This window comes from Melozone crissalis, unplaced genomic scaffold, assembly GCF_028551555.1.
Source record: "Melozone crissalis strain CALT ecotype California unplaced genomic scaffold, PUWL_Pcris_2 ptg000027l_1, whole genome shotgun sequence".
Lineage (NCBI taxonomy): Eukaryota > Metazoa > Chordata > Aves > Passeriformes > Passerellidae > Melozone > Melozone crissalis.
This window is the reverse complement of record NW_026535805.1, coordinates 30,792,185-30,812,275: the sequence shown is the minus strand read 5'-3', so window position 1 is coordinate 30,812,275 and position 20,091 is coordinate 30,792,185. Positions and strand designations below refer to the sequence as shown.

The window sequence follows — 20,091 nt, the reverse complement described above, 5'->3', positions numbered from 1 at the left end:
ATTTAGATCATCCCTTCTTGCAAAAATTAAACAACTTACTTTTCCCACTTGGGTCACAGCCAAATGAGTGGGAGCTCTTTTTGACTCATTCTTTGCAACGTTTTAGCCAAGTGCCTCTTGTAACAGAATGCCTATCCCTCTCTCCTTCCCTCTTTCTCCAGCTGCTGTAGGAAATATTCTTCCCCAATAGGATTCAAGTATAGACATTTTTTTACATGTAGATGTATTGGATCTGGCTGGGATTGGTTTAACTTTCCCCACATCAGCCCTCAGGGTGCTGTACTTTGTATTGGTACCTAGGAGAGTGTTGGTAACACAGTTTTTTAGGCCACTGCTGAGCAGTGTTCACACAGCATTGAAGCTCTGGGAGAGAGCTTCACCCCACACCCCCACGCTCAGAGTCTGGTAGGCTGGGAGTGAGCAAGACAGCAGGAGGGGGCAAAACCAGTTGACCCCAACTGACTAAAATTTCCATACCATATGATGTTATGGTCAGCAATAAAGGATGAGAGAAAGGATGAGAAGGTGGGAGAGTGTTTGTTATTAAGGCATTTGTCTTGCAAAGCTACACACTGAGTCCCTATTTCCCGGGAAGAAACTGGACATCATCCGCTGACGTAGTTAGAGAATACATTCTTCTTTTCTTCTACATATGGTCTTTGGGTTTTTTTAATCAAACTATCTTTATTTTTACCCATGTGGTTTTAATTTTTATTTTATGTATTTTTCTCCCCTGTCCTGCTGAGGAGGAGGAGTGAGAAAATTCTTGGTGGGCACTTGACAGCCAGCTGAAGTCAATGTACCACAGCAGAAAACACACATTTGTATATGGATATTCTCCTAGAGTTTTCTGGGTATCTAACAGGTCAAAACCACTTCCAATACAAAGATGTTCTTAAACTGTCTGTGCCACTAAGGTACTTGTAATGTATCCCATGTAGCTGCTACACTCTGTAGGAAACAACATCTTACAATTCTGCATGGACCCCTGACACACAGCAGAATTCAGAAATTCACACCATTCTTCATGTCCTTCAGATAAAATGTCAGAACAGAACAGAGTGTTTTAACAGTAATAAAAAAGGCTGTTTCTGAATTTGAGGTACTAAGACAGTATCTGACTCAGGATGGACCTGACAGAAAGTTCCCTTAGCACACAGCCTCAGGCACTGCCCCAAGGAACAGTCCCTGCTTATCTCAGTTCATTAGAAAACAGCATTTTCTGCATTTTGTAGATTGTACACAGATGATAGACTGTGTATGTCAGTCAACAGAGTTCAGATATTTTTCCAACAGACTTGTAGGATGTTTTCCCAGATCTGATAGCCCAAATGAAGGTGGGTTTTTTTCCACACAAAAATACACTGGCTAATCTTTCTCTGTTGCATGTGGTGAGCCCACATAGGTCAAAATTAAATGCAAGTCATACTCACACAGAAATAAATACACAGATATAAAACTCAGTGCAGTGCAAACACTTGTAGAGATGTCTGAAAGCTCTTTTACAAAATGCCTTATTCTCCTCCTGGCAGATCATACAGTGGCTGGAGTTTATGTAAACCAGGTGGGCTGAGTCCTCCTCTGCACCACAAGAGACAGTTATGAAATTGGTAATGGAACTGATGCAAATAACAGATTATGCTCACAGCAGTTCATCTGCTGGGACAACAAAATACATTGGCAGGCAATCAGCACAAACATTTTTCAATAGAGCAAAGTGGAACAAAGTGGGCAATTCATGATTCATTCATCGATTCAATTGATCTTTGTGACAAAGGGTTATTTGTCAGTGAATGTATTTGTTGCAGATAAGAACAAGAAATGTAGATATTTTTTGTTCCAAAGGAAGTCATAGTCCAAGTTCCCTTCGGGATGCTTACTCATACTTTGGTCATGCCATAAGGATTTCTTTATCTGCTAATTCCTGTCTTGGCCCAAGAGAACTGCAAGCAATCAGTCTGAGTGCTTCCAAGGTCACAAGGATCACAGGATCACTCAGTCTAGAAGATAGCTCAGGTAGTCCATCTCCCTGTCAAAGCATGGTAAGTCATCAGTACAGACCAGGTTGATCAGGCCTTGAAAACCTCCAAGGTGGCACAGTGTGTCTGGGCAACCTGTTCCACTACTTGAGTGTGAAAAAGTTTGGCCTCATATCTAAAGAAAGAGTCTAAACCTCTCTCGTTTCAAGATATGCCTATCATCTCTTGTTCTTCCACCAGGCCTCACTATGATAAACCTGCCCCTCTCTTCTTCACCACCCCATGAGTATGAGGTGCTGTTGTAAGGTTCTCCTGCAGCCATCTCTTCTTCAGGCTGAACAAGCTCAGGCTCTTCAGTCTGCCCTCAAAGGCAAGGACTGCAGCTCCAGGTCATCCTGATGGCTCTCTGCTGCAGGTACTCCAGGTTATCAGTGTCTTTCTGTATTAGGGATTCACAAACCACATGCAGTGTTCTAGGTGCAGCCTGATGAGTGCCAAGTAAAGGATGGTGGTGATGGTTAGATAATCACATGCCTCAGTCACTGGTTGTGCTGCTGTTACCGTCCTGCTTACAGGATGCTGCCTGCCATCACTCCTGCCAAGGATCTGTATGTCCACCATATTCTTGTGTCAAATTTGGTCCTAAAAAGGTGTGTCTTTTCCCATATCCTTTCTGCAGCAGACATAAGCTTTCACCACACCTGGCCAGTACTGAAAGACTACCACAAATTGTCATAGCATATTAAATCATGAGCAGAACATAATGATAGCAGAAGAAGCTTAGGAAGGCTAAATATTCCAGAAGGGTCATTTATGCTTTGGTATTAATAATGCAGAGTCATATTTCTTGAGATGTTAATGTCGGTGAATATAGATTATTTTGTGACTGTAAAGACCTTGGGCTACATTTGGTATGGCCATAATCTGAAAGAGATGTGGAGCACAGGGCAGAGGTGGTTTAGGTATTAGCGACCCACACAGCAATACAAAAAGCAGTGCAGTGTTACATGAACATACCAGCTCAAATAGTGTATTTATATCTGTGGAATATTATCCAATCATTTCAACAATTGGTCCTGAAGTCAGGTGGGGTTGTTAGCCTCTAGTTAAGATTTTTCTGAAAAGCATCCCTAAGTGTTTGCCACCATTATCACCCACTCATTAAAAAGTAACTAGATTTATCCTATCCATACTCACAGTTCTTGTAATTTTAATGAAAAGTTTTGGGTTTTTTCCTGACATAGGATATCTGTGGTTTAAAAATGGTACTCCCCAGTTCAGTGCCCCCGCCAAGACTCTCCCAAACCAGATGCCACTCACTTACTCACCTCTTCCCCTTCTTGGTCCAGGAATGGAGTTGAGAATTAGAGGCACAAAAGGTGAAAGTCATGGTTCAAGATAAGAAAAATTTACTGGAAACAAAAATGAAATAAGAAAGTGAACAACAGCAGTACAATAATAGCAATGGAAGGTTTAAGACAAAGGAACAAAGAGATGATTTACATGAAAATCTGCAACAGATACCAACCAACTCTTCCACACCACACCACCTTTTCTCCCATGGGAGGGGAACATAAGAGAAAGTTGCTTTCCCTCACCTTGGCAATGATGTAAGATGATATCAAATAACATTACAGTCTTGGCTACAGCCCCTCCCAATGATTTTGGCTGAAAAAAGGACAAGGACAATAACATATTTTTTAGACGATCTACAGGACCTCTCCTCGTGTCATGATGTTTGTTTTTCTGTTTTTGTTTGTGAAGTTCTCCTTGATTGCATTTATTGCACCAGATGGGGAGACAGAAGACTGATGGCTGCCTATTGCCATCCTGAGACACAGTTGTACTTGGCCAATGCATCTTTCAGATTACATCCAGGCCACCAGTAATGGAGTTCAGAGCTTCTCTTAATCAAGAACTTTTTTCTCAAGACCCACCCTACTTTTAATAAATCTACATGAGATGACATGAGGTTCTCCTTTTCTCATCTCAGTGGACAATTCACTCCAGATGTCTACTTGATTTTTCTACACTTTTCTGAAGGAGTGAATGCATTTCCAGTGAGAGCTGATCTGAGTTGTTTCCAGAGATGAACAAATTAGATCCAGCAGGATTTACTAAGGCTCATCCTGCTGTGTCAGACAAGTGTGCAGGTGTTTCTCTGAGAACATTATTTTTATCTCAACATCTGCTAGGCTCCCCCATGGAGCACCTCTCCCACGAGATTCTTCATCAGCAGAAGCACCTACAATAGGAATTACTGCCACTACAATAATTCAGAAAAAGTAATTATAAGACAACAGCCTGGTGTACACTCTGCCAAGTCAGCCACTGCCGGTAAATCATCTTTGTGGTGTATAGGAGACATATTTTTAAGCTCTTGAAGAAGGAATCAAGTTATTTACATGCCATAACTTCTTCAAAATATATTTTACATCAAGTATCCTGTGACTTGTCCATGCTCACCTCTGCTTTGCGTTCTCATTACATATTTAGGTCATGTATCACACTCTTTTTCCCCAGTATGAGGCAGAACATCCTAGTGATCCCAGGAGTGATCAAAACTGATAGCAATTTCATTGGCACCTAGAACAAAGCCTACTGGGAACAACTTGTCTGAAAATATTCTAGTTGCTACTTTTCTTAGTCAAGTCTTTTTTACAGCAGATAAGACAGGAGAGTTGTAGTTTCATTTTGTTTCCCAATGTTACAGGCAGCTTTTAAGGCTTAAAGATGAGGAGGATTAATAATGTGCTTACTGTGATAAATAATGTGAATTATTCAGAAAAGAGATAATGGCCAGGTTTTTGTTCATTTGGTTCTCCCTTTTTGTGTCCATGTTTGGAAAAAAAGCAGTTACATTTTTCCTGTATTTTCTATTTCCAAAAACACTTTTAAACCAGGCTGTCTACAAGTATACAATGAAAATAAATATCTTTCTTCTTTTGGGACCCATAACAAAAAAATGACATCATCATGAAATAAAGGAGAGGCACAATATACATGTCCCTTTGTAAACAGCATAGAAGACAGTTTACAGAACCATGCATATTACAGCAGCATATGACAAAAGTTTTCAGAATCTACACCTACATTTTCCATTCTGAATTTTAACAGTAAAAGTTTGCACTTCTGGGATTAAAAAGTCCTCAGGTAGGCTTGTAACACTGAGCCTTCTCCATTACATGGATAAGGAAGGGGACTACTTCCTTATCCAGCTTCCTCGTGCTACTAAGGAAGAGGACACCTGAATCGTGCTCCCTTGTGCCTCCTTCAGGCTCCTGTCTCCTGTGCCTAGAGAGAGACAGGGCCACTCCTGACTGCTCAGATTGCCACAGATGATTTAAACTTTTATCAGGAGCACAGTGAGGACAAAAGCACACAACTAAAACAAAAATTGACTTGTTCCTAGAAATCAATTGTTTGTGCAGGTTGTGCATCAGAACAATTAGCAGAGATATAAACATTTAACCAAACCAGGAAGTCAGTCAGATGAAATAGCACAAGTAACTGATCTGAACACAAAGCAAGCTGCTTTCTGTCAGCCCTCCATGTCTTTTATTAGATGATATCTTCCATTTTCTCATTTACCTGTAGGTGGAAAGTTTTAAACTCAGCTTGCAATTTTACAGGTTGTCATTACTGGCAGCGTTACCCCATAAATACAGGTGCAAAGGAGAAGAAGTGGAGGCTAACACATGTAGGCACAGTCCCACATACTCACACCTGTTTATCTGCAGACCAGAGATACTCTTTGCACACAAGGATATTTTCTGAAAAATAGCCAGTAGTGTTCTTAAAATAAATGGGTTCCTCTTAAAAGATTGAGGGCAAGCAGTGGCATAAAGAACATAAATTATGAGCCTGAGTAAAATCGAAACCATGAAAACCACAGAATTTCCTATTCAGAATATGCTGTGTTGGTATCCACAGGGAGTATAATCTGATGGAAGGTGTGTGGTCTGAAAAGCAGTGCTGCTAGAATAAATCTCTGTTTTCCCATTCATCCTGGGATGTCTGGGGAAGTGCAGAAGTCTGCTTGTGTGGAGAGAGTTAGGGAAAAATGATAAGATACTGCCTTGACACTGCGTTGCTGGCTGAGCCAGAAATCGACTGTAGCACAGCAAGGCACTAGACCAGATGATGTCAAAATGTTTCCTCCAGCTGAGATTTTTGAGATTCATACAGTAGAAAGCAGCTTTGGAGGAACCCACAAGTTCAAAGCTTCCATTTACCACTGGATTCAGGCTCAGCTCTGTAGGAATGAAAAAGCAGGGCTGTTGTCTTCGAAGCAGTAGCACTGTACATATTATGCTAGTGAACTCTTCACTTTCTGCAGAGGCCAACTTAATCTGCATCTTTTTCTAGGCTTATTTTGTCTAAAAAATTCATACCACAAGACCTGTTTTCTCGTGAGATCTCAAGTACCTGAGTGTTTTCTGCATTGTCACATTTGGCTACACCCAGGAAAACAAGAGGTGGGCTAAAATGGATGCTTTTAAAATTCTTTCAGATCAGAAAGAATTCTGCTTCTGTTTTTCTGTTGAATTTGACGTGTGACTACAGATTAGGGCCACTTATTTTATCTTCTGATTTGCTTAGCTCTATTTTGCTGCTAGTCATTGATGCATTGTCCTTGTGCAGACATTGTTCAGAAACTCCTAATCTTAGCTTAGCTTTAAGAAGGATCATTTCTGTGTTACTGAACACAGCCCTGGGCAGGTGTCCGGGTGAGGGGAAAATAAAATGGGTCTTTGTGATTTGTGTATTTGTGATTAAATGATTACATATTGCAAGGGTTAAAGGGAAACTGTGGGTGCTCCTAACAATCATTTCAAAACAATGCTTAATTTCACCAAAAACTGTGAGTGTACTCTGCTAATTTATAACATAGCCCAGCTAGATAGAGTGGCCAAGACCACTTTGTACCTCCAGAGCAGCTGCAGCATCTGGCTTTGGTCCTGGGTAGCCAGGAGTTTTTCTGTAAGAATCTGCATGTTTGCAGGACTGCTGTGTAGCCTGGGCCTTGCATATTGGATATTCATGTGGCTCTAGGATCCAGCCCTTCACACAGAGACTGTCTTGTGTGAGGATATGGACTATTAAAAACAAAACAAAACCCAAAACCAACAGCAAACTTGGCAAAGGAGAAATTTGGAGTAAGCTATATTTCTGCAGAAGTAAGGCACATTGGTGTTTGTGTTCATTTGTATTCTGACAGCTAATGCTGGTGGTTTTAATAACACCTTAGCATTAAAAACAGAACTGAGGAAGAAAGTTTGTACTCTAAGAATAATAATAAAAAACCATTAAAAGAAAGAAAAAACCAGTAGTATTGGCTGATGGGTACTACAGACAAGAATTCTGAAGCCCTTCTAAAATCAATAGTGATTTAAAGCTCACTAAATAGTGGATATCTTTCCTGGCTGCTCTTTGTACTTCTGCAGAACCACTGGAATTTAATATAGGGAAAGACCAGTTATGCCAGCTAGTTTGTGTCCTACCGTAAGGGGAGTACTGGGTCTATTAACATGAGATTTTGACTCATACTTTTGAAGACCTCAGAATCTCATGCCCATACACGGACAACAACTGCCACTACTTAGACATTTACAAATCTAGATCAACGGAGGGAAGAGAGTTTGTGATTTGTTCAATTTTCTGCCTCCATGCCACATAGGAGCACAGATGAATATGTGTATTTTATTACAATCATCATATTTTTCCACTTTCCAATCTAAAGACCCTGACTTTTGTTTTGGGTTTTGTGCTGGTGCCATATATTTAACATATACTGAGAATAGATCTCTTGTAAATTTCCTGCCTCATTTGGGGGTAATACATTCTGTGGTTAATATGGAAGTTGATTATTTTCAACTCTGAACTAACATTTTCTGATGAAGATGCTCAAAATTAGGCTACTCAAGTGCATGTTCTGAGACCTAGATAAATTGGCCTGATTTTTAAGGGTACTGATCTCCCATAATTTCTATGAAAGTCAACAGCAGCTAGAGAAGTTCAGGCATTAATCAAGTCAATTAATTAGGTGCCTGAATATGTACTCAGGTTCCTAATTTAAGTATTGCACATGGTGGATGATGTTCTGAAAGCTGCAGTACAATTACTGAGTTCCATCTTTCTTTCAGATAAGGTCTCAAGCTTCATATAAAAAGCATGACACCTGAAACATAATCAGTCCTATTTCCTGAACTATTTTTCTATTGTATCGTGTTACAATGGAACATCTACAAGGGTATCTGACTCAACTTTTTTCTTTTTATTAAGAGTGAACACTTGATTAAAACTAGCCAAATAGCATAAAAATCTCTACACATTCTTTTACATTTGTAAATGAATTTGATTGTAAGTGTGTTCATTCCTGTCTCATGTAAGAGTAGCAGCAACTTATTATCTGCTAGGCTTGTTCCAAATAACTGATCTGTTAAGAATAGTAGTTCTAAATATATTTTTAATTGAGCGTGCGAGTAAGGCAGCAAGGTTACATAGCTACCTAAGGGAGAGGGGAAGACTCAAGATTGGGATTTCTTTCTTTTTAATTGTTTCTCCCCAGGAGTTCAGGTCATGTAGAAAATGGTCTCTGTGGAATCCTGTTCTTAGAGAATCTTGGTCAGGATCCACATGGCACTGGGAGAAGGCTGTGAAGAAAGCAAGAGACGAAGGCAGATCCAAGGTCTCTGTGATAATAACTAGATTAAGTAATATTGGAATTAAATTGGTGCCTGAGGCCTTGAGAGCATGGACACTTGTGGGACCCTGCAGAGTTTGAGAGAGGCTCAGAGACAGTTTATTGTTGAGCTCTAACTGACAGAGGTAGCTATGTGAGACACAGTAACAGCACCAAATTAAATCCTCTGCTTTCGTATTCCCAAAAAAGGGGACAGAAGAAAATAAGAGAAAATAATAATAATAAGTATACCACCACCATCCAACAAAACCCATGATGCCAGATGAGAATACGGCCTCTGAACAGGCTGAGACAGATCAAAAGCCATTCCATTCCATTCCATTCCATTCCATTCCATTCCATTCCATTCACTGCTTGTGAATCTTCCATTAAAATAACTGTGCTGCTGCCTATGTCCTTTAAATGCAAAGGCTGAGCCTGACTCAAATGCCTTTGTTGGCATTAAATTTTAGCCAGTTAATGAAATAACAAGATGGATTTCAAATGCTATATTAGGATTTGAAATCACCATCTTTGTTGATTACATATACAAACCATTCAATCAAAGAAAAAGATCATCTGGCATATTTTATTCCTGATTATAGGATGAAATATTAATTTCTGATTAAAATAGGAACTGAGAAATAATATGTTGCTGCAGAAGGTGAATAATAATTTCAAATAAGTAAAAGAACATATTGTGGTCATTTTACAGGCAGACTGTACACAGTCCAGCATTTGAGGAAAACAAATTAATAATAATAATTATTTGTCAAGCTCTCATAGTGATTTCTGTCCGTTTCAAAAGTAAAAAAAGATGCTGTAATCACCTCACATTTTCTTCTATGTTGTTTTTTTTCCTAGAATGAATTTGTAATTTAATGTTATGTCCGAACTATCTGAATTAGTGTAGATTTCTTTAAGCCTAAACTGCTTCTGACTTGATGAATTCCCAAGTTCAGAATCAATATTTTATTGATTTCCAGTTTAAAGCCTTGAGTATCATGTTTGAGTATTTGAGCATAATAAGCCACTGTATTTCCATGTGATTTCCTGGTCAGTTCCATGAGCCTTCCAATCTGTGATCACAGTATTTTAATCAGGGATGAACTTCCATAAGCTAGAATGGCTGAATATTGATTATTTTATGATCTGCGAGTAGATGAAATATTTTTACAACTTACTTGCTTCATGATGGAGTTGATTCCAAACATTTTTATTAGAGTGTGCAAAAAAATGAATGTCCGTAACTTTATTTCATTATGGCATTTTAAGTATACTTCTGGTTTGGCACATGACTGCAGCCATGAAAACGATGGCACATCAATACAAAGTCATGCGTCTTTTCAAACCATTTTTACTGATGCTTGCTTGGGAGTATAAGATGCAGGAAGTGATTTCTTTAAATAGGGGCAGTTATTTTCTTTTGTTGTTTCCCAGTGTATTAATTCCAAACAACAGGAATTAAGATAATAGCCAAAGTGAGGCAAACAATAACTTCAAAACTTAGCGTTTTTGGCAGGTTTTTGTTATCTTGCTTCACTGTTGAACATTCTGTGAATTGTACTTCTTAAGCTGATTTCATTGAAGTGCACACACAAATATCACAAGTATGAATCTTTTTTTTTATTATTCTTTGAAGTGGACTGAATTGTTTTCACCTTGCACTGAGCTATACTTTGTAGATCCTTCCATTTCTATTTCATTAGAAACCAGTCCTCGCTGCAGAGCTATTTCATCAAGATCATTCCACCAAAAGCTATGAACAAGGAGAAGTAATGCTAAAATGTCCTGTCAAGGCTTTAACAGTCCATAGCAATGGATGTGTACAGAAGGAGTTTCAAATGGCAGCTTGCAGGCTTGTTTAGAGAAGGAATCTCAGCATATCATCCTCATAGGGTGATAAATCCTATATTTTTTGGTAAGTAAAATTTCTTATGAGGAATCTTTATCCTAATGGGAAGAAACACAGAGGCTTCAGGCCATGTCATCCCCTGCAGAAGCTTTATTAGGCTGATGAGCTTCTGTCAAGCCATCTGCTCTAAGTGGGTTTCTCCGGACCTGCATTTAACAGCATGTCCCCCTGTACATGAACTTGTGGAATTTCTCTGCTTGTTACCTAGTTTCTTTCTCCTTTCCCGCCCCCTTTCCCGCTTGGTTTTGTGGACTTACATCTTGCAACTTTTCAACTCTGTGATCAGTTTCTTCAGCTCTCAGTGACAGGAGTTATAAACGCACGGGAACAATTTGTGTAGATTGTAAAGCCCGTGGTGTTGGAAAGCTACACCTTGCCAGGGGCAGCTAATGAAGGAAGAGACAGCCCCCTCCTGGGGCTCCTGGCATGCAGACAGATGTGCTGTTAGCATGGCCCTCAGGTGATGCGTTATGTTTCCCTTCAAGTCCTTTCTTTCGCTGCTAAACAACACAGGAGACAGAGTAGGAAATGCGGATTCATGGAGAAGTGGAAAAGGAATGTTTTTCTCCAACACCGCCTCCCACTCCAGTGATGCAGTTCTGACAAAGCCATGCTGGCAATTTCTGCAAAGGCCTCCAGTCTTCCTCCAGCTTCTCCTGAAGGCAGACAGGGGCTGCAGCATTGCACATCAGCTATAAGTGCTTGTGAATATGTAATATCTCACCCAGACATGCCCTGTCTGCTCAGCCCTGCATTGTCCTGTGGCATCAGGCATGCCCAGTCCTCACATTCACTTGAGCTTGCAGGCAGCCCTAGGAAGGTGATGGACTTCTCATCCCCTGCTTTGCTTCTCTGGGTCACAGAAGGAAGATTGTCTACTCTCCTGGACAAAGGCACAGTAGAACACATCTTCATCATCTCCCTCAGTATAAGCATGAGCTATGTGCATTGTCACTTGCTGTCTTGGAGTCAAATAGTTGTGTGAGAGTCTGAATGCCCATGGGAAGAGGCAGGAGAACAGAGCAGGGAGCAAACTTCAGACTCTTGTATCTGTTTAGCAAAGTCTGCAGACTGGGAAGTGAAGGAGGAGTTAGATCAGTTTCCTTCTGTTTTGCTCCCAAGTCATGTGGTGAATTCAGACTTGGCATAGGGCTGCCTGCACTGCTGGGTCCCCTTTCTCCTGCCCTGTGCTTAGAGACTCCGACACTTGCTCTACATCTGATTAATGAGTGAGTCAGCGACTTGTACAGTCATTTCTCCTCACAATGTTTCAGCTTCACTGTGGCACTGTTGTATTTGTGTATGCCAGACTTGTTCCAGAGTCTTTGACACTAAGCTCTTAAAGCCCTCATGTGCTTACATAACATGATATGGAGAACCAAGAAAGTAAATTTAATTAAATCTTTCCCCACTCCTTCTGACACACAGGGAGAGACAAAAGGAACTTCTTTTAGAACACTGGGGAATAACGTGGTGTACTCACAAAAGCAGCAAGGAAATTGAAGACCCTGGTGGTGTATAATATATATAAAATAGATACTAACCTTCAAAGGTTTAGGTGTTAGATATCTGAAATGAGAGAGAACCTGTACCTTGATGGCTGAATTCATATTCTGGTTTCTTTTAGCCATGGAGTTGACATCTGTAAAAGATATGCTGGTAAAAATAAATCTAAAAACCCCAAATTCTTTTAAATTCAATATCAACTTTATTCCAAGAGAAGTCATTTCATCAGTGATTTGAATAACTTTGCTAATGATAAAAAGAAAAACCCTCCATGAAAATACTGCTGCAATTACCATCTTGTTACTGCCTTAGAGAATTCTACTGCAATTTTTTTGAGGAGCTTTTGCTGAACATCCAGCTTTCAAATGGGCGTTTCTATTCACTTCTCTCTAGTTTTATATAGAAGAATAGAAATACAGTAATCCCAATTAAAAAACTACATTCACCAGATGTAACAAAGCAGTAGTATCTGAGAGTCTCATAGATTTTACATTGCTCAGAAAGAAAATAGCAGGGTGTCTCAACTGGTAACTGTAATTGTATCCTAGCTTTTCAGGGAAAAATACATCAAATGTAATTGCATGAATTTAATCTCTTTGCTTGGGGAAATAAAAACCATTTGAAGAATGGAAGCAAAACCTTTCTGATTTAATGACATCCTGAAAACAAAGTCTGAAACCCTGTGAACTTCATTTATTGCTTCATGAGTATTGTAAAATGTCAAATATTTATCAGTATGCTTCAAAATCTGGTGTAGAACCTGCATTTTGTAAGATATTTTTTCCTTTTAGCTTCTCCTGTGAAAGTTCTGCTTCCTCTCTTGCCAAAAGGGGGAAGAAGTTGCAGTTCTAGATAGAGAAATGCATTGCTTCCTTTAGAGTGGCAACATGATGCTCAGGGGGACATTAAGGAAAGGTCTTTTCCTTGATGTATATAAAAATCCTGATCCTTCCTCAGCCTTACCTTATAAATACAGGAGCTCTGTCCAGAAAAACAAGTAGTTCACATACAATGGGAATTGAGTTACCTGTTTCATCTTGTGCCTTTCTGATAGCTCTATCCTCTGTGCATGGGATCCCTGTAAGGGATCTCTCCTCTCTTTCACTGTATTTAGCTGCCTCTTGGACTTGCCTCCCTGCTGCTAGAAAACAGACACCAAAGTGAGAAGTGGTAACCATTGCACATATCTTGTTCTGTTTGAAAACAGAATAGTAACTGGTTTTCTGGGAACAGAAACCATAAAAGAAACAATAACTTACCATGATGGGATCATTTGTGGTAGGTTGAATGAAACACATATTATGGTCTGTGAGAAATTTTTCAGCCTATCTATTCTCTGTCATGAAAATTTCAAAAGTTCTTTTTAACTGAGAACAAAGCAAAGCCTTGTTCTTTTCTGAACATGTTTAACATATTTTGGCCTGGAAAATATGCTCCCCCCAGATAATTTTTCCACAAATTATTGGTGGTCACATTATATCTTGCACGTAGAGACAGCAAAGTCATTGAGACAGCCCACAACAAGTGGGACCTGTGCTCCTGATCCACAATTGCATGTTCTAGTCACCAAATCCTGGCCTATTCCTCGTAGCTGGTGAGCTACAGCTTGAAATGCCTTGCAAAGCAGGCAGTTACCTAGGAAATAAAACTTCAGGAATTCTTGTTACTCCATATTTGACTGTGGGCTGGAAGAAGTGTTTGGATGTTTTCATATAGAATAAATGACTTGTTGCCTGTGACTTGGTTTTGGACATAGTGAGTACAGTAGCAGGAACAAAAGTTTATTTCTAATCTTAAGATGTGCAGATTTCATTCAGCCATACAATAGTAATGAACAAAATGTATTTTTTATCAAAAAGGTGATACAAAGAGAAAAATCCCAAAAGATGCACAGGTTTTAAACACACCATCATTGTTCTTATCATATCTAGAGAAATTATAATCTCTGTTACTCATTTTGCAGTGCCTTGAAGTGAAATTTGTTAAATAATTTTGTTGTTATCTTTGAAGTTAGATAATGTAAAAAGATGTTACAAATAGAATATAAGAGGGAGTGAGCTGGCAGTGTTTCTAAAACATCTGAATCAATAATGGCAAATGAGTTAAAACAAATGAAAAATATTTTATACAACCATAGTTTGGCATGCTTGTTAGATTAGCCATTATTGAATGTTCCCATGTGCAGAAATATAAGCCAGGGAAGGAGACTGACCTGTCTGAACAAATACCTTTGGCTGGAACTCAGGATAATAGAGGAGAGTTTATGGCGTTTGAGTGAAGGGGAAACCAACTCAGCAAGACTACAAGGATTTCATTAGGTTATACAGGGAGAAAATTAGAAGGGCCAAAGCCCAACTGGAGCACAATCTGGAGCACATTTTCTTTCCTATGTGTACAAAGATAAAGCCATAATTAAATATTTAAGCATCTAACTAAAATTGTTCCAACTTTTCTAAGTACCCAACTACCGTAACATTTTACAAAAATCACCATTAACTAAGTTTTTTCATCACCATTAACATTCCATTTGGTTTCTAGAATAATCTTTAATTCTTACCTTTAGAGTCCCAGATTTAAAATGACGGGTCTTCTGCCCTGCTCCTTACAAGATCCTATGACACAAATTTGTTGTTGTCGAAGTCTGTCAGGTCTTCTCTAGCATGAGACACTGCAAGATAAGTGACCTCCAGTGCTTTCCAAGGACATGCTATGACACTAGCACCTCTCTACACAAACCTGCACAGAGGAAGATGAGCAAATTTTCTCAGAGCCACTGGGGGTTCTTTGGTTTCATTGGAGCTTTTTAATTTCAACTCTGTGGAGCCTGACCAGAGTTAAAGCAGATTTTTAAGGGCTTTGCTCAAATGGCTCCAACTGCAGACAGGCTGGAAGCATTGGCCACCTCTGTAAGAAGCCTCTTCCAGTGTTTGGCCACCCTGTGGCAAAGGCAGTGTTTGTTGGGACTGAAGGGGAGGATGAGGAACCTGACTCCACAATTTGTCCAATAGATATGTATATTTGCTATCAGCCTGAGTACTGCTCTACCAGTTCATACCCAGCATTTTTGGGGGGGAGCCCTCTTTACTCCTTGTTATACTTGCATAACCTATACTTGGGTTATGCAACCCAAGTATGGCAGATTTTTTCATTTCATTTCATTTCATTTCATTTCATTTCATTTTCCCAATGAAATTTTGCCCCAATTGTCCTTCCAGATGTATTTATTTTTTGCATAAATTAGCACTCATATTCAAAGCAACCGTCAGCCATGTTGTAACTTACAACAAAGCAAAAATCTCATTTGGCCTTCCTATGAAGCATGGCAGTCCTGTAAAGGACAACTGCAAATTGAGAAAGCAGTATATACAATTTTTAATACCTTCATACCTCTGTCAGGATCACCAGAAATGAAGATAGTTTTTATGAAAGCTGGCAACTTTTTTATTTCACCCTAAATATTCAGCAGATGACCATAGCTAATGATAAAACTGTCTGCTTATTCCAGATGAAATATTGTCCTTTATAAAAATTTTGCTGAACAGATTTTGGCTTTTTAAGCTAATCAAGAGTCATCTATGAACAGACTGTGTTCTTTATCAAATGTCTATGTTTGCTCAAAATTTGCCAACTGGCTAGATTCACCAACCAAAATGTTTTTACATTTATTTCCATCACAAATTCCCTCCTGCCCTAACCTTTCTGAGGACTGTAAACAAGTAATATTTGGTGCTGAGTTTTATATTGAATATCAAGAGAAGTTAACTATCACATGATAGTTAACTCATGGCTTGCCATAATTCCAATAGCCCATTTTTTCTTCATTTCAGTTTTTCAAGTGGGATTTGCAAAATACACTCTCTGTTCTCGAGAGCACTGTTAGCTCCACACTGAATTCACAGTAAAGGCACTAAATTAATTTCATGGCTGCTTCACAGTCACATCCTTCTAAGGACTTAGCTGAAGCTGGGATTATTTAGCTGTGAGATACATTACAGTAAATGGAAAAAATAACAGTGATTTTCATGAAAATTTGGACTCTTTTCTCTTCCTTCTCTACCTGTCCCTCAGTATCACTTTTAGCACTATTGGGAGATTTTTCAGCAGTGTGCAGCTAAGATGTGGTGTTTGGGTTTTTGTTGGGATTTGTTTCCTGTTTTTATCTCCTTTTCCTTTCTGGTTAGTAGTGTATGTGTGTAGGTGCCCTCATCCTCTAAGATTTACTGACAGACACAGAGACTAAAATCAAAACTGTGATAAAAAAAATGACCCAGAGTACTGAGAAGCTGTTAAACTTAAATTATTAAAGGAAGATTTGCATTACACCCAATAGAAAATTAAATATGATATTTAGGACACCTGAATTCTTCAAGGTCATTCAAAAATTAATGGTCTAATTTGAGTGACTTCAATTAATCCAACAGGATTTGTGACTTCCAGCTTTTCTTTGCTTAGTGAAAAGCTAAGGTTAGTGAAAGCTAAGGTCTCTAAAATTAAAAAAAAATATAAAGTAAGAAAACTAACAAAATATTTTTCTGTTAGTGTCTGTAGATCAGTGATGTTTTCTTCCAAGGCCTGAGAAACAAAGAAAAAAAAGAAGTTTCACTGTTCAGGGTTCTGCTTTGCTTTTTGTTACATTTCAAAGACTTCCTGAGGAGAAATACAATTTTATAGAGATGGCCAATGACAAATATTGAAATACTTTTGCATTTATTAAAAACTTGCCCTATGAAGACTTAATTGAACACTGTTTTATCTCTGGCTGAACACAATTACATGATTTCTTTTGTTTTAAAAACCCACACATTTCTAACTGATTGTCCTAAGTGAATCTTACAAATTCAAATGCATAAATGTATCAATAATTTATAATGATGAAAATGAAATAGAGTGGATTTTGACTCTGGGAAGTTAAGTTTAGGGAAAACATGATTTCTCATTCTGGATTTACTGAAAAATATCTTATTTACATATAAGGATTTTTATATTACTGATCTGGAGACAATTCATTCAGACAATTTACATGTTGTTTTCCACTACAATGCAATTATTTTGATAGGTGACATTGAGGCAGTCACCTCTGTAGTGTCAGAGTATATGCTTGCAACCTTAATTTAGGTGTTCATTCCAAAATAGTCAAAAGGAAATTCTTCAATCCACAACTATTTATTCTCTTTGGAGGTATACATATCATATTGAGATATGATAATCGAAAGCATGTTTTACTGAGTCAATACATATTTAAGGGAGTGGCCTCTTTTTAAACATTGGCAAATCCTTTTACATTTTGTTTTCTACCTCCATCACCCACATGAAGGCTTGCCTCAGGAAACTCATGGATGCTATCATTGTCTCCTGTCAGCATTACTGATGTTTATGCTTCTTTCTTTTAACTAATTTTAAACAATGAGGAAGACTGAGGCAAACTTTCATGTAGGAAAGGGTAGATAGTGGGTGCTGTGCACTATCTGATTTTTGTGATCTCTTCCACAACACTCTGCTTAGAAGCTTCACAAGAGAATGCTGTGCCAAGCCCAGGTTCTTCCTGCGTCTCATTCACTTAGGGACTGAGAACAATTTCATGTTCTAGCTACAAGAAAGCAGAGTCAGTGATAAATTCGCTGTCTGCTAATCCTATGGGACAAATCAGCTGATAAAACACCCTGACAGATAATTTATTGAGACTATATATTAGCATATACAGGCATACAAATGTCAGGCTAAGCTGTACATAAGTAAGGGTGCACAAGCACTGGCATGCTCTCTGCTTCCCTGGGTGAATGTTCTGTCATCTTGCATACCAGGTTTTTTATTTTTTCTGTGTTTCTCAACATCTGAGTGGTGTTTGTTTCATGTGATTTGAATGTGAGCTGTGAACCTTTTCTCACAAAGAAAGTGACAGATATGTTGCCTCTGGAAAGAATTTTTTTCTGCTTCCTTTCAAGCTGCTCCTTGCTTGGTGATGCTGGTGGTGAATGTATGGTAGTGAGGAGCACATGAACTCATTCAGTCAGATTATGCTATATTCACAAAGCTTTTTAAATTCACCATCATGTCTGTTTGCTATGTTAAGCTCATCTGTGAAATAGTTACTGAGGCAAAATTTTCTTGCCCAGCTGCAATGCAACCCAGGGAAAGCAAGATAGACATCCCTGCATTTGCACTCTCTGCTATCCTATGAATTCTCAGCTGAAATTTCTGAGTTTTAGGGCAAGCCAATGAAAAGATCTACCAAATCCAAGCCTTTTCCAATGAAAAATGTAAGGACAGTCTTCATGGTTTCATTTGAAAGCCATATAATAGCTGCATTAGGATAAGGAACTATTTTTCAACTTGAAAGTTTTGGTGAACTTGCAGATTTTTACCTCCTTTCATCATATTAAAATGACAAGCATCTTCTCCAACCTGGATTCAAGAAGTGTCAGTTAACAGCTAGTCTCTCACACATCCTACTTCCCTGGTGTACACAAGGTGTTCCTGAGACAAAATAACAGAGGCTGGATTGCCACTGCCTGTTAAACATCGAGTAACGTGGGAGGCCTGCAGATAAAAGCAACTTGCAGTCTGGAGCATATTGTCATTGCATGACTCAAGGGGAAAGAAGAAAAACTGGAAGGTTTCTTACTTCCAGCTGCCTTGGCCCCACAGCACAGGTCTGCAGGGCCTTGGGGCCAAAGCTGGCAGTGCTCTGCAGCAGCTCAGCTGGCAGGAGGCAAGCAGGGAGCAGCACAGGACCCAGCAGGGTCTGATGTGAAGTGCACCCCAAAACCAGCACCCTCTGACAGTGCTGGCCCAGCTGCAGATCAGAGGGAAAACCTGTGTGGGGAGAAAACCTCTGCTGCCATGTTGATTCTGATCAGAGGAAGGGGACTTCAGTGTCTGCTCCTGCTGCAGTCACACAAATACTCAGTGTTTCATACTTTGGCTGACTTTCTGTTGCAACCCCATACTGGCATATCTAGTACCACTTTTAACTAAAAGGACTGTTTCTGGTAACTGGAGAAGTGATGTTGATTTACATTGTTTAGTTATTAACACTGAAAGGGACATTGCTATCTTGACCCTCAAAAACATGAGATTAAAAAATAAAAACTTCAAATGTAACAAAAAGTCAATTTTTCAAAGAAATCACTTTAAAAATTATTTCAGTGGAAATCTATCTTCTTGATTAACCTTTCCTAAAATAAATAATATTGTGGAATGACAAGGAAAAATTTAAAAAAATTACAAAAGATAATCAAAAGATGACAACTTGATGAAATAGTTGATTTCTCGTGAAGCATTTAACTTTTAATGAATTCAAGATCTCTGGGGTGGTGGTGGGCATGTGTTTTATTTATTTATTTATGTATTTTATTTATTTATTTATTTGTTTGTTTATTTAAAAATCCCTGACTGGCACCTTGTTTATGACTCTAAAGCTTTATAAGAGAAAGAAGGAAATCCCTTTTATATATAGGTTTTTTTCACATTTTCATGTAATTTCATCTTTCTTTGTAACAACCCTTTTTTTCTTACCATTGTAGGCAATGAGAGCTTAGAAGAAAATTACGTGCAGGACAGTAAAATGGGATTTGTCATCAATGCAATATACGCTATGGCTTACGGGCTGCAGAACATGCATCATTCCCTTTGCCCCGGACATGTTGGACTGTGTGATGCTATGAAGCCAATTGATGGCAGCAAGCTCCTGGAGTTCCTCCTCAAATCCTCATTCATTGGTGTTTCTGGAGAAGAAGTTTGGTTTGATGAGAAGGGAGATGCCCCTGGAAGGTAAAGAGGGTTCATCTCAACTATTAAACCAGAGGGTGGGAAGCGGGAATGTTACTGTGTTTGGTGATGTAGATTTCTTTGGCTTTTTTTCCTGAAGCATAAAGCATGGACCATTCTTTCCAACAGCCAGGAATAACACTGGTAACACATGGTATCTTATACTGGGACAAGAACTACAGCAGAGCTTATAAATTTCTGGTGCTACAGGAGATGAAAAACCTTGTAACTCACAGAAT

General features: G+C 38.9%; 1 protein-coding gene across 4 annotated transcripts in view; it reads left to right on the top strand.

Moving 5' to 3' along the window:
* The window catches only part of GRM1 (glutamate metabotropic receptor 1), a 180,638-nt gene that overhangs the window by 118,348 nt on the left and 42,199 nt on the right, over nucleotides 1-20,091 (top strand). For all 4 annotated transcript variants that reach the window (XM_054279116.1, XM_054279117.1, XM_054279119.1 and 1 more), the window contains exon 5: nucleotides 19,609-19,855. In XM_054279116.1, the coding sequence (XP_054135091.1) occupies nucleotides 19,609-19,855 (247 nt within the window). The remainder of the gene's footprint in view (nucleotides 1-19,608; nucleotides 19,856-20,091) is intronic.